At 41.2% G+C, this 16,014-nt stretch overlaps 1 protein-coding gene across 6 annotated transcripts in view; it reads left to right on the forward strand.

Moving 5' to 3' along the window:
* ptprea (protein tyrosine phosphatase receptor type Ea) overlaps positions 1–16,014 on the forward strand; it is a 227,793-nt gene that overhangs the window by 165,936 nt on the left and 45,843 nt on the right. For 2 of the 6 annotated variants that reach the window (XM_041209369.1, XM_041209370.1), the window contains exons 5-7: positions 9,045–9,118; positions 11,837–11,976; positions 14,261–14,351. In XM_041209369.1, coding sequence (XP_041065303.1) covers positions 9,045–9,118; positions 11,837–11,976; positions 14,261–14,351 — 305 coding nt within the window. Of the gene's footprint in view, positions 1–8,411; positions 8,528–9,030; positions 9,119–11,836; positions 11,977–14,260; positions 14,352–16,014 lie in introns of those variants that run through there. The other 4 variants (XM_041209374.1, XM_041209373.1, XM_041209371.1 and 1 more) reach the window with 4 other exon arrangements.

Below are 16,014 nucleotides of genomic sequence, written 5' to 3' on the forward strand. Positions count from 1 at the left end.
GCTTCCCCCTAATATTACCTGCCACCCCCCTCCATGCTGTGATCCCACCTCCTATGGCCAGTAAAATTCTCCTCCTTGTTTCTCTCTCCAGGGATGCAGCCTATGAAGTATATCCAGCATTTTCTGTTTTTATTTCAAGTTACTCCCTGTTGTGCATGTGGCCAAGTTGGTACTATTGATAGAGTTGATCAGCAGTCACTCCTTAGGTGGAAACTTTTAGTTTATTTACAAAGTACTCAGCAGCAACCACACATGTGCTTTCACTTCAAACTCTGTCTCTACACTACTAACTATTAGCCACAGAGCCCATGCCACACTCCTATTGGGTACTAAAGATCATGTGATCTTCCTTAACAAGTATTATTCTTCAAGGTATATTACACACTAAATAAAGCCGTAATTACCACATCCCACCCCCTTTACTCGAATATACATGTTATATTTACAAGTACAAATTTCTCAAGACAACAAATTATTTACACTGGGTAGGAAATTTACAAGTTTAGTCTTTCAGGTGGTTTCCTGATGCATGTGGAACGTTGCAGCTCTACAACTTCATATGCTTTGTCAGGAGCCTCCTTTTCCAGAGTTGCATGAACATCAGGTTCTTCGGTGGACACCTGCAGTTCTGTATCCTCAACTCTTAAGGAACATCAAACATATCTGTACTGGGTTGAGTCCTCTCAACAGGAAACGGTGACCTGGTCGGGAACACTGTTGGAAACAATTTTTGGTAATTTGTTTCTCTCTTCCTTAGATGATCCACATGTTCCTGTGTGACTCGGCCTTCCACCTCCATGTGATAAGATAGTGGTCCAGTCACCACTTATTTCACCCAGTAACCACTTTGGTCCTTCTCCAAAGTTCTTCACGTATACTGTCTTTCCCACAGTAAATTTCCTCTCACGACTATACCAGTAATGTCTGGTTTTCTGGCTTCTCTGACTCCACTTTCCCCTCTAAATTCAGCATTTTTAAGCTCAATCACGTCCTGAGACAGTGTTTCATCAATACCTCCGCAGGTGCGATACCTGTCATTGTGTGAGGGGTAGTCCTGTAATGAAAAAGAAAGTGCTAAGGAATCTCCAGTTAACTTCTTCATACCTGCCTTGAACGTTTGAACTGCCCTTTCGGCCAGTCCATTTGAGGAAGGGTGGTATGATGAAGTTTTTACATGAGTGATACCGTTGAGGCTGAAAAACCATTGAAACTCAGCACTCATAAATGCTCTGCTGTTATCACAAACGGACTGCTGGTAGCCCATTAATGGCAAAATTTGCTGTAGCTTCTCAATTGTAACAGAAGACGTTGGTGACTTCATCTCATTTGCGTCCAACCATTTTGAGTGGGCATCGACAATGAGCAGAAACATTGTTCCCATGAAAGGTTCCACATGGTCAATGTGTAACCGCGTCCATGGTCTTCCTGGCCACACCCAATGATGTAACGAAGCTGTTAAAAGCAACTTCTGCAGTTGTTGACATTGCACACAATGTTCCTATAAGAGTTGAGGATACAGAACTGCAAGTGCCCACCAAAGCATCTGATGTTCAGGCAACTCTGGAAAAGGAGGTTCCTGACAAAGAATCTGAAGTTGTAGAGCTGCAACGATTCACACATATCAGGAAACCACCTGAAAGATTGAACTTGTAAATTTCCTACCCAGCGTAAATAATTTGTTGTCTGAGAAATTTGTACTTGTAAATATCATATGTATATTCAATATATTTCATTATTCATCCCAGTCCACTATAGGTAGCTGTGTGCTATGGCCTTCATTCGGAATATTCGTAGATGTGCACTGTGTAGTTCAATTAAAAGTGACTCCCTTCCCTTTGGAGGAACTATCACCCACAATAAGATGCCATCCTGGCTGGTTATTTTATGTCTTCTGTTAAAGTACAGTTTCATTTCATCAGATAGAGGCTCCTGTGACCAACCATTTAGCACTTGTTCCCGTACTGGAGATAGGACTGGGTCCCAACTTGTCCAGTCTCTGATCTGTCGAGTGCATACCGGCGAGGAATCTAAGAAATTTAACAATAAAACGGTGGAACTGGAACATCCTCATCTTTTTCTTATAAAGGCTTATGTACGAAAGTATACTTGTATGATGCCAGGATTAAAGTTTTATTTATGTTTGTGTGTCTTCTATCTATGTGCTGCCTTCTTTATAGCGCTGAATTTAATCTTTTTGACTTCAATATTGGCCAGACTTCTTTCAAGCTCAACTTGAGTTGAGTCTCCCAAAATTTCATCATCTGTCTGCTCCTTAGAAAATTCTGCAATTTTTGCTTCCAAAGACTCTTTGGCTTCATGTAGCTGATTCTTCAGCTCTTCCATCTCTTTTATGTATTTGTTTGATGCCTCCTGGAAAATTGAACATTGTTGTGTCTTCTCTGCCAACTCATTCTTCTGTTTATTCAGAGAAGTGCTGAATTCTTTCTGCTTCTCTTCATACTTCTCCAGAGGTACAAACTTTGACCTGAGGGAATTTTGTAGTGTGTGAAGGTCTTTCAGCAGGTTTTCTTCTTCCTTTCGAAGGTTGCTCACCTAGTCTCGAACTCTGTCCTTAAGCATGGTCTCTTCAAGTTCCTTCTGCTGTTCTTCCATGTTTTGGCTTAAGACAGCCTGTATTTCTTCAGGTTATTGAGTCCTTACACACTCCTTTTCCAAAACAGGAACGCCCCCAGCTTCCTTTTGGAATCTAAGCGGTCAATCAGAAGGTCGATTTCCCTTAGGCAATTTCAGCCTAGGAGGCTTGGTCCTCTGCCTCTCAGTACCAACACTGGCAGCTTTACCAATTGGATTCCATAATGGACAGTTACTCGACTTATGCCTCTGACTTGAATGTCTTCATCCATATATGTTCTTAATTGGGCAATTGCTTCTTCTAAATTTAATTGATGTTCCCCATTATTCAAATATCTGAAGGCATGTTCCCCAATTACTGTAGTGGAAGCTCCTGTGTCCAACTCATTCTAACAGGTCTGCCATTTACTTTCACTGTTATAAGTATCGGTTCTGTCATTCCAACTTTCAGATTAAGCAATGAATAAATGTCTGAATTTGTTGTTTTAGGCTCTTCTACATTGTAGATCTCACTGGGTTTTTTCTTTTGTTTAAAAGCCTGCTTGATTCTTTCCTTGCACTGCTTCATTATATGCCCACTTCTGTGACAATAATAACATTCAAATTTTTTAAACTACCAATCGTTAAAAACTGCTTGTTTCCATCTCTATTAAATTATTCTTTGTTTTTGCTGCTAAGTCATTTTTTTCTCATTTTCCAGCTAGCGTGGGCTGTTCCCTGCTTCTCGGTCTTGGCTTTTCACACCCTATTTGGCTAGAATTTCCCCGCCCGATGTGGAGGATGGCACCATTTTGCGTGCCCTGTACGGCTTTTGAATCTTTTACTGAGCTTTCTATGGCCAGTGCTATCTCTAGCACCTTCTTGAAATCCAGATTCACTTTGGACAATAATCTCTTCTGAATCGTGTCCTCATTCACGGCACACACTAAACAATATCTGAGGATGTCATTTATAGATGTACCAAACTCACATAGCATGCAACTGTCTCCCCTGGAGCTCTATTTCTCGAGTTAAACTTGAATCTTTGCATCGTTACTGAGGGCTTTGGTTGATAATGACTCTTCACGAGGTCTACCAATTCAACAAAATTTTTCAAATCTGGGGCACTGGGTGCCATTGAACTTTGAATCAAGCCATAGGTTTTATTCAAACTTATACTTAAGAGGGTCGCTGACCTCTCCTCTTCCCCCATAATCTCGTTCACTTGGAAAATGAACGTTCAATGTAATGAGACCAATCGTCCATGGCTAGATCAAAAGGATCAATTCTTTCGAATTTCGACATTCTGAGAGGGAATTACTTCATCGATTCGAACGGAACTCCTACTTACAATTACCGGACAAGGTACCGTGCCAATTTCATTTCGCTTGATTTCTTCTGTTAAACTTGTTTTGTCCTCATCGCCAGTTTGTTGTGAGTGGGGGCCGAGTTGGTACTATTGATAGAGTTAATCAGCAGGCACTTTTAGGTGAAAACTTCTAGTTCTTTTACAAAAGTACTCAGCGGCAACTACACATGTGCTTTCACTTCAAACTCTACCTCTACACTACGAGCCACTAACCACAAAGGTAGCCCGTGCTACTCTCCTATTGGGTACTAAAGATCATGTGATCTTCCTTAACAAGTATTATTCTTAAAGGTACATTACATACTAAATAAAACCATAATTACCACACTCCCTAATCATGACAAATACACTAAAAGCTCCTCCCGGGAACAAAAAGGTTCGTTCAACAAAACAATTTAGTCATCAGTGGAAAATGCTCTAAAAACCAATTTGTTCTGAAGTAATTCCATGAGTGGAAAATAACCCTAACAAAGCAGAATCTATAGTCCTTACGTAAGGCTGGTAAAGGAGGTTGGGCAACTATTAAACCAGCAATAGACAGAGCAACTTGCATTCATATAACACACCCTTGCTCTGAGGAAGGATTATACGGACTCAAAGTGTTAACTGTTTTTCTCTCTCCACAGATGCTGCTAGACCTGCTGAGATTTTCCTGCATTTTCTGCTTTTGTTTTCCAGCATCCACAGTATTTTGCTTTTATCATTACATCTATATAACACTGTATTTAACTTAGAAAAAACTACTTCTTAGATGCATAGGGCAAAAATGAACAGGAATCCAGAAGGGGAAATATCAGGAAAGATAACAACAGCTTGGTTAATGACATAGTGGTATTGTCACTGGTAATCCAGAGACCCAGGGTAATGCTCTGGGGGTTGAATCCCACCATGGCAGATGGTGCAATTTGAATTCAATAAAAATCTCGAATTAAAAATCTAATGATGACCTTGAAAACAATCTCGATTTTTGTAAAAACACACCTAGTTTACTAATGCCCTTTAGGGAAGGAAATCTTCCATCCTTACCTGGTCTGGCCTACATGTGAGTCCAGATCTGCAGTGCTGTGGTTCACTCTTAAATGCCCTCAGAAATGGCCTAGCAAGCCACTCAGTTGCATCAAACCACTAAAAAGTCAATAAAAAGAAATGAAACTGGATGGCCCACCGGCATCGGAAAATACCAACGACAAACCTAGCCCTGTTGACCCTGCAAAGTACTCCTTATTGACCTTTGGGGGCTTGTGCCAAAATTGAGAGAGCTGTCTCACAGAATAGTCAAGTAACAGCCTGACACTAGTCATACTCACAGAATCATACCTTACAGATCATCTCCCAGACACCACCATCACTATCCCTGGGTATGTCTTGTCCCAGTGGCAGCACAGTGGCAGATAGTCAGGAGGGAGTTGCCCTGGGAGTCTTCAACCTCAACTCCGGCCCCCATGAAATCTCATGTCATCAGGACAAATATGGGCAAGGAAACTTCCTGCTGATTACCACGTGTCCCCCCTGCAACTGCTGAATCAGACCCCTCCATGTTGGACACCACTTGGAAGAAGCACTAAGAGTGGCAAGGGCGCAGAAGGTAGGCTGGGTGGGGAACTTCAATGTCCCCAAGAATGTCTCGGTAGCACCACCACAGACCGAGCTGGCCGAGACCTAAAGGACATAGCTGCTAGACTGGGTCTGCGGTAGGCGGTGAGGTAACCAACAAGAGGGAAAAACATACTTGGTCTCATCCTCACCAACCTGCCTGCCACAGATACATCTGCCCACGACACGATCGGTAAGAATGACCACTGCACAGTCCTTGAGGAGACAATGTCCCATCTTCGCATTGAGGAGACCCTCCATTGTGTTGTGTGGCACCACCACCGTGCTAAATGGGATAGATTTCGAACAGATCTCGCAATCTGTCCTGGGCATTCATGAGGTGCTGGAGGCCATTAGCAGCAGCAGAATTGTACTCAGCCACAATCTGTAACCGTATGGCCTGGCATATCCCCCACTCTACCTGGATCTACACTGGTTCAATTAAGAGTGCAGGAGGGCATGCCGGGAGCAGCACCAGGCATACCTAAAAATCAGATGTCAACCTGGTGAAGCTACAAAACAGGACTACTTGCATGCCAAACAGCATAAGCAGCAAGTGATAGAGTTAAGCGATCCCACAATGAACAGATCAGATCTAAGCTCTGCAGTCCTGCCACATCCAGTTGTGAATGGTTGTAGACAATTAAACAACTCACTGGAGCAATTGGCTCCACAAATATCCCCATCCTCAACGATAGAGGAGCCCAGCACAGCAGTGCAAAAGATAAGCATCCTCATCAATCTTCAGCCAGAAGGGATGAGTGGATGATCCATCTCAGCTTCCTCTGGAGGTCCCCAGCATCACAGGTGCCAGTCTTTAGTCAACTCAATTCACGTGTTATCAAGAAACGACTGAAGGCACTGGATACTGCATAGGCAATAGGCCCTGACAATATTCCAGCAATAGTACTGAAGACTTGTGCTGCAGAACTTGCTGCACCCCTAGCCAAGCTGTCCCAGTACAGCTACAACTCTGGCATCCCCTCGACTTTGTGGAAAATTGCCCAGGTATGTCCTGTACACAAAACCAGGACAAAGCCAACCCAACCCATTACCACTCCATCAGTCTACTCTTGTTCATCAATAAAGTCATGGAAGGGGTCATCAACAGTGCTATCAAGCGATACTTGCTTAGCAATAACTTCCTCACTGACGTTCAGTTTGGGTTCTGGCAGGACCACTCCGCTCCTGACCTCATTACAGCCTTAGTTCAAACATGGGCAAAAGAGCTGAACTCCAGAGGTCGGGTTACCATGACTGCCCTTGACATGAAGGCAGCATTTGACCAAGTGTGGCATCAAGGAGCCCTAGCAAAATTGGAGTCAATGGGAATCAGAGGAAAACTCTCCACTGGTTGGAGTCATACCTAGCACAAAGGACGACGGCCGTGGTTGTTGGGGGCTAATCATCTCAGTTCCAGAACATCACTGCAGGAGCTCCTCAGGATACTATCCCTTCACTAACATCTTCAGCTGCTTCATTAATGACTTCCCCTCCATCATAAGGTCAGAAGTGGGGATGTTCGCTGATGATTGCACCATGTCCTCAGATACTGAAGCAGTCCATGTCCAAATGCAGCAAGAGCTAAACAATATCTAGGCTTGAGCTGACAAGTGGCAAGTAACACTCGCGCCACATGAGTGCCAGACAATGACAGTCGCCAACAAGAGAGAATCTAACCATTTTCCCTTGACAATCAATGGCATTGCCATCAATGAATCCCCCACTATTAATATGCTGGGGATTACCATTGACCAGAAACTGAACTGGACTAGTCATATAAATACTGTGGCGACAAGAGCATGTCAGAGGCTAGGAATCCTGTGGTGAGTAACTCACCTCCTGACTCCCCAAAGCTGAGGTACTGGGGGAACAAGAGCCAAAATAGCAAGGACAGGGGAGATGATATTTGGCGCAGAATAACATATAAGCAGCAGAGTTTCAGATAACCTAAAACTCACAGATTGTGAAGAGTTGAAGGCCATTCAGGAGAGCATTGGAATAGCTGAACCTGGGGTTGGCAAAGGCCTGCGCCAAGGTTTCAGCAGTTGATGGGCTGAAGGTGGGTTGAATGTTTTAGTTAACAAAAAACAATCTATTTTCCTTTTGGCAAATAAGCAGTGCCACTCTCCTTGCTACCTCCTCATGTAGCACCAGTTCCGCTTTACAAACAAAGGATCAGATGTGGGCTGCTCCACTTGTCAACAATATTTTGTGTCTTCACGTTGGCTTTCTTTTTATTTCTTACCCCTCTGCCTCTTCAGCATTGGCAAAGGCTGCCAGTGGGTCGAAATAGTTTTGGAGCCTTTTCCAAAGGCCACAACAATCCATGACATTTCCCTATTCCCTACTCCCCATGAGGTTTACCATTTCCCTTTAAGTGCCTACAATTCTTCATGTTTCACCTGAATGCCAACTCTCTAGTTCCTCGCACTAGGCGACCTTCATGCATATATACAAAGCTACACCTGGAGCCAGTAATAATTTTGATACTGAGTTGATCCAATACAGCCGGTCAATACACTACATTAAACTGCAACCAGATCAGAACACCTAGACCACAGCCTCACTGACAGGATGCTTTGCGTAGCATATTGAGCGAAGGGTTTTATCATTTGTATTGTGACAAAAATAAGCTTGTGCAGCTTTTCCACAGTAATATTGTTGCTGCAGATTCCCTGTGCACTGTAACTTTTTGTTTTCTTTTTGCCCGTTTATGCGCCTGAACAAATAAAATAAACCACGCTGTACAGAAAGAACCTCCATCTTTATTTAGCAAGCTCACAACCAATCAAAGGAATGATCAAAACTTCAATTCATCAATAGGTGGAGCAGTTCATGTAGCCAAACAGGAAGGCAGCTACAGAGTAGGAAATGCAAGAACTGCCCAACCCACTAATTCAAATGTTGATGCGGCTGATAAGGTCCCAGGAGAGTGCATTGAAAGAGTCTGGAGGAATCTAGCTTTTACAACACCGAAGGCAGAAGTACTTTGTATGTAGCATACCAGAAATTCTGGCTCTTGCTTCTTTGACAAGAGTAGCTTCAGTGTTAATACAGCTAGTTCTAAGATACTTGTGCTGACTTGCTTCCTCTCTCGACTCAGTACTCATTTCCTTTTCTTCAGGTTCCACTCACATAGGCCTAACGGCCACATTTCTAACCTTCTTTCTTGGCCTGTATCTTAAAACAATCAGGTTACTTTTGTCAAACTGTTTTCACCTTTCTACTTCTACGTCAATTGTACAAGTTACATTTACTAACTTCCTGGAAGATATTTCTACTTTTATTTATGTTTTTAAAAACGTGATAATATTGGGCGTTCTATATCCAGCAACCATATCTTAAAGCATAAATTTAACTTGTTTACGCATGAATTTAAAGATTGTACTGCAGAGTAAGTTGTGTTAAATCTGGTTCAAAGCAGATGCTTTATGTGACAGTAAGAAACATGCCAATATCTGGGAGTTCGTTATCTGCATACATGCTTCTATTTTATGTTTATCTTAAGATTAAGAAAAAGGAAAAAGGACGTTGTCATTGGGGGAGAGAAGAAGATTCCAAATGGTATTTTAGAAGAACAAGGTAATTTGAGTTTGTGTGCGCTGGAAATTTGAAATAAAAACTGGAATTGCTGCAAATACACAACAGGTTTATCAGCATCCAAACAGGAAAAAACTTAGGTTCATGTTTTAGAAAGAGGCACTTCACTGCAATTGAAAATAGCCCTTTCAGTTCTGATGAAGCATCTTCAACCAAAATGGTACCCATTTTTATATCTAGATATACATGTATGCTGGCTGACCTGCTGCATTTTTCCAGCATTTTTAGTTCTTATTTGAGTGAGTTTATATCTGTGACATCCGTTTTGAACTCTGTTTGAAAACTAAATAGAGAATATGTAACAAGGAGTTATAGGATGCAAATTGAATTGCACTTAACTGGGCTTAGGTTACGTTGTACATAACTCATGAGCTATAAAACCACAGGCAAGTAGCTTATGATCGTATTCAACAACTATTTGTATATTTCCTGGTCCTGCAGGTTCATCGAACAAACCACATGAATCAGATGCAAATAATGTATTTGCATTCAGATTGTATTACTTGGTAAATTGCATTCGGTTTCAAAACGTGATTCTGAGAAACTCAGAAAGATTGTGACTCTTAATTCATGAGTCTTAACTGCTTCATGCAGAAAAAGGCTGATTTTTTTTTACATTGTGATCCAGACATTAACTTGGACGTCCAAAGCTCTATCTTCTCATATTTTCCAAATGTGATTAATGCAAAATTGCTTATAGCAGACTTTTTGTAATCGTTACATTTCATCTCATAGATGTCAGTGAATATACTATATAAATGTGCTCTAGATCATCTTAGCACCCTATTACGCACTTTATAGACTTGTGACAAAAATTAAACCTTTCAGAGAAAAAGATGATGAAATCATCATATCTATAATAATGAAATCTTTCCTTTTACTTCTTTGTTCTGTCTCTTGGGGAAGATCATAAAAGTCTAATTTACACCACCAAGCTCAGATTCATTCTTTATGCTCTTTTGATGGCAAAATTAACTATCTCACTAAATTAGGAATTCTGTGAAGAGCCCGCTTTTACAGTTAAGGTTGTAATATTAATTAGATGTTGCTAGGGATGAGCTCTGAAATCATTTCGACCTGATTTTGACCTCTCTGATTGTTCCTGAATTTTCTATGTTTTGATCTATTCAGACAGCGCATATACCCAGATGAAATAAATGCAGCTACAGCACTTTTTATTTCTTCCATTCATGTTCAAATTTACTTGACACTCTTCCCAAGCCATCCAATAGTTCCCCAGCTAGACAGTCAGTGCCTCTGCCTCTGGCACTCATAAGTTGATCTCTGGGAGACAAGTGTAGACAGCTTGGGACACGACCTGCTTGACTCCCTGGCCTCTGCTTTCCTCCTTCTCCACAGGCACAGCATAAATTAGAGCTCACTATGTGTGGATCTGCTTCACATGAGCCACACTGCATGTTGAACTGCCAACACAGCATGCTGACTTATCATCAACACCGGCAGAACTAATTTCCTACAAACCCATTTGCTTAGATTCATATATGCTTTTGCTTAAATTGATTTGCTGAAGTATGATATAAGGATGATTGTGACATATGCAAATCTGTTCCTAATTGAACAATAACTAGTCCTATTGTATATAAGGATTTTGTTTCTTTGCAACTTTAGTCCACTAGAGTCTCTTGCATGGTGTGGTAAGACTCCACTGTTCACACTAAGTATGTCAACTAATTAGTTATCCAAACAGGGAGAATTTGACCCTTCTTACTCTTCCTTCATATCAAGCCGTGCCGATGTGAGAGGAGAGATTCTGTTTTCCTAATTTTCTACCTACATCCTCCGTTCCTTTCCCAAAGGTGCTGACCCTGGTTGGGAGGTGGTTGCATGGGAGCAGGTCACTCTGGTAATTTACACCAAAGGCATTCTTCCTGCATCAGATGTAATGGTGAGCTTTGGCTGACGACTTGATTGTGGAGGGCTTCAGTGCTGAGTTTGATCATCCAACACCCGCACACATACCATTCCCAGCAGCAATCATTGCGTAGAGATCAGGAGCTGGATTTTCTTTTCCCCTTCTGTAGGCCAGAGGCAACTGCAGCACCCAAGTGAGGATGTGCTAACTTGGTACAGGCCAGAGATCCAATCTGAGTCCCTCTGATTAGTATGGCTCAGTGCCAAACATAGTGATGACTTTATCCACAGAGTTTATCAGGAGTACTAAAATTGAGTGATTAACACGTATAACTCTGGATGTGAGGTAAGCACCATCATGTGCAGTCAGGTGCATTGCATGTATCATAGTGCACTTAATGCACATTGTACAGAGATTATGAATCTGTGAAAGGGAGAAAGTATGTGTGTGAAGTGACTAAGAATGATGGAATTCTGAACCTGGGTCAGGTATGGATTTTTTTTTTGATTTTGGACTCCAATCAGAAACATTGCCCATCAGCAGTTCATTTTGAAAATCTGGGGATGTACTGCTCAGTTTTTCAACCATTGGGTTAAATGACATGAAAATCAGATGCAATGTGCAGTCAAATTTACAGTATGCACTTTTGGAGGAGCAGCACAAAGGCAGAAAAAAATGATCCCTAATGGGTTATTGATTCTTGTCCTCATCATTTATTCTGTTCCTCCTTGTGATAAAACTGAACTTAGATTTATACAATAGTACATCAATTGCTTTCATTATGTTTGCTGGTTTTTAATGAACTCTTTAATCAATTTTTGATCAAGCAGAGCAACAGACAGTGATGCTACTTACCAGATCTCCCACAGTTTCAAAGAGGTACCCTCCTATTCCAGTGGAAGCTTTGGAACATGAAGTTCAGAAACGCTCAGCCGATGAGGGCAAACTATTTCGGGAGGAGTTCAATGTGAGTTTTTAAATTTATGCAATGTGATTCTATGCCAAAATGAAGAAACTGCAAACTTTGTGAGCATTAGTGCTGTTCTGCAATTCAGTTAAGCATAAAATACACCTCTATAATATACTTCCTTAATCGACAGGAAGTTTGGCAAATTTCCTTACAGTCTTCATTACACTTACATGAAATGCACAGTTTAATTACTTTTGCAATATATGATTCTGCAACAAAACATTTTCTTGACCACTAGGGGACTGTATGTTGAATCATTACTCCAAAGCTCTGTCATGAAGAGTAGAATGTGAGTGGCAGCCACATTTTTTCATGCGTTAAGTTCCTGATCATGTTGTCAGGGTGAAAGCACTAATTGAAGTTGAGATATTTCTCCAAAGGCAAGGAGTGAAACTCAGATTGAACCGGGACCATTCACACGTCTCCAAATAGCCAACTGAGGAGCACTGTAGGCAGAGGCATAGGAACCGGTAGCCCACATAGCCTCAACAAAGTAATTAGGAAAATTGTAAAAATAGCACTCTATTTTCATTAATTTTTCTAAGAAAATAATTTCCTTTTAATTAAGAATTTGCCTCCCCAAAGTTTCTGATCCACATACTGGTAAATAAGAGACAATATTACACCCAATATTAATACTCCCTTTATCTGGGCATTAGACAGACAAGTGCACACTGCAATAAGGCTGAGAACATAGGCACAGCTGCAGGCCTCACAGTGTTCTGGCTGCTGTTGGAGAATAGTGATCAGAGGTAGCTAAGCCTGAAGATCTGCTAGGACTCTGCAAGAAGAAAGCTTATTTTCCCCCCTTCACCTTCTTAGTGGTTGGCCATAGATCCCTGACCTGAGAGGGTTCCAGAGGGGAGGCCTATCACCAGCTTCTTGGGAAATCATTAGAAATGTGTGACCTTGACTCAGGAAAACAAAATTGTGGAGGGAGGTTTGTGATAGCTCCTTCCTATCTCATTTCATGGACACCCTAGGTCTGTACCTATTGCAAGTGCAGGCCCAGGTCCATCGATTTGTGGAAGTCTGGAAAATTGCAGAGAAAATGCAAAAGTTATGTCATGGGTTTCCATGCCTTATTCCTCTGTAGCACCTGGGACCTGAGCATTCCCCAGCTGTTACTGAGAGCAATATTAGGATCCACTAAACAAGAGGGATTCTAAGGATGGGGGCAATCTGCCTTCCTAGTTTCTTTTGAGGCAGTTTCTGGTAATATTCATCAAAAAACATACTTTATGTGGACTAATTACCTGTGGAACATATAGCACTTAGAACTTGTGATGTATGTCCTCTGCCAAGATTTGGGAAAGTACCATGCTATCTGAAACCCCTTACTGGGGGCCCACAAAGGTTCTCTTTCAGGAACCCCCTGACAAGACAGCCTCTGCTGAAGGAGGGAAGTCTGATGTCAGAGAGAAACAGCCTCCACCAAGTGTACAAGAACAGTGGGCCCAATTTTAACTCTGTGTCTGTGGATGGGTTTTGAGTGAGTACAAGTCTCATCCCATGAGGCAACACAATAAAACCCCAAGGCAACAATTCCTTAGGGCAACAATTCCCTTTGCACATGTATCCAATGATTTACTCAATGTTCATGACCTGCAGCATGTAAAACTACTGCTTATAACTTGATTGTTGTTGATTGTCCATTTGCTTTCACTGTTGAATATTTGTAATAATTCACTTAATCAAATAACTGAATTAAAAAGTGATATAATTTAATCCTGGGCTAACTTAGCTGACCACAACATGGTGGTGATGTTGAGAATGCCACAAGTTAGATATTTGGCCTGGAACCGGTAAGAATATAGTGATTCTAAGCTTTCTGGGCCATAGAAGTGCCTTTACCAGGTCCAATAAAAGGGAGATTGATTGTTGTTAATAATGTGCAAAATGGCATAGGAAATGGTCACAGATAAAAATTTATCTCGTTGACCACTTTAGGGAGGTTAGACTGATCTTGGCTCCCTGAAATCCCAATGCCCCCAAACAAGTGCCTGCCTCTTCTGTTTGAAAGTGATCTGGTCTACAGGATTTTGGATGGGATCATCGCAGGGTGAAACTTGTAACAGTACAATCCCCACACCATAACACAATATTTTGTAACTGACAAAATAACCTTGATGTTGGTTCAAAACTGTGTACAGAGAGAATAATACTTGAGTATTTTGCAGCATTAAAAGTGTAAGTGGCTTCCTGCTTTACCATTAATTTGTAGTTAACACTCAATAGACTCCCTTCACAATCCTAATATTCTTTGCCTGGTTTGCTACAGTCTCTGCCAATTGGAACATTAGTAGGATGCTGTGAAGCAGCAAATAGAGAGGAGAACAAGGACAAAAATCGATATCCCAACATCCTGCCGGGTAAAGACATCTCCTTACTCTCAGATTTCCATTTCTTCAGTTAAAGTTCTGTGCCGTCTTACATCCTTCTTATTCATTTGAAATTTATATTGTGAAGGAATAGAGTATGTTTGTGTTATATGGACAAGGCTTATGTTGATATGTTTTAAGTATTTTATGGTACAAGCAGAAATGGCTAGTAATTATATGCCTTGTGCTGGTGCAATTTACATTTGTGTTTAAGGTGAAATCGCAGTAATAACCATCAAGATCTAACTTAAGATTTAAAAACATTTGGTCAGGTGGATATTGTACTCTGCTCATGTTTACAATCTGGAATAATTTAGTTGGGCCCACTATATACGTTGTGTAATATCTGTTAATTTTGCTGCATATATTAGATATGCTGGACAGCACTGTAATGACTTCCTTGCAACTTGTATTATCTTGAGATGTTTCTCTGTCACTGCCATTACATACTTTAAGGCTGGGGATATCACCTGCAAGTTCTCCAAGCCATACAAGGTTCCCCTTGGAACTATATCGCCGTTCCTTCAATGTCACAGAATGAAAATCCTGGAACTCCCTTCCCAGCAACACTGTGGGTTATTTGCACCACATGGATTGTAGTGGTTCAAGAAGGTGGCTCACCATCATCTTCTCAAGGGCTTAATTAACAAATGCTGGCTGAGCTAGAGATGCCCACATCTCATGAAAGAATTAAAAAAACCCTGAAGAATGGATATAAAACCAACAATTCAGGAATTTAAAATGTTTTGCCCTGGCTCTACTCTAAAGGCTTAATTCCAAGTTTCATCTGAAGTAGAAGCTGTGCTGAATTTACCCCAGAAAGAAAAGATCTGGGGGGTCAATTAGACCAACATGCATTCCTAGAAGGAAGCTACCATCAAAGGAAGCAAGGCTTAGAAATTCAGTGCTGCAGTATTTTAACCCTACCTCCTATCTGCATTTTGCGGCACTTCTGTTGGAAGCAGAAGTGTAAAATGTCGAATGCAGTGGCAACAGCTTTGATGACAAGGCTGTACTGTAAATGAGATGAACCTGCATTTAGCAGTAACACGGAGGTTGCTGGGCTACTTTTGCACTGTAAGCTTGCATGAACTTTTAGATAACAGACAAAGTATACAGACAGAAAATGAGTTGTGCTTTTGAATTCATGCATTCGCAGTTGCGTAATTCACGCTGTGGAGTCCAGCTGACCATGTAAACAAGCAGATTCCACAGTACCAACTGGCAAAACACTTGAAACAATTCTGTATAATACCAAGGAAACAATAGATAAGGATTTTGCATTTGCAAAAGCAATAGTAGTTGGAGTTATTAAATCATGAATTTGCAGTAACAACGAGAGGAAAATGCATTCATTGTATTAATCACACCCTCATGCGTTCTGTAGTTCTTACTGATTGTTAAGTTTCTACTGATTTATGCTATTACTGAACTCCAACACAGGCCCAGAACCTTTTGCTTCCATTAGCTACAGGAGTCACAAGCTGTATGGCTTATGCTTTCCAAACCCTTCCCACATTCATAACTTGGGAATGTAAGAGCTAAGCATAGACTATAGCCCACATGTGTGTTGTAGACAGGGCATCTAAAGTACAGTTTGTGATTGAATTTTGCAGAGAATGGATTTCTGTTAATGTTTGGTGATTCTTTTTGT

This window comes from Carcharodon carcharias, chromosome 17 (genome assembly GCF_017639515.1).
Source record: "Carcharodon carcharias isolate sCarCar2 chromosome 17, sCarCar2.pri, whole genome shotgun sequence".
In the NCBI taxonomy this organism is placed as follows: domain Eukaryota; kingdom Metazoa; phylum Chordata; class Chondrichthyes; order Lamniformes; family Lamnidae; genus Carcharodon; species Carcharodon carcharias.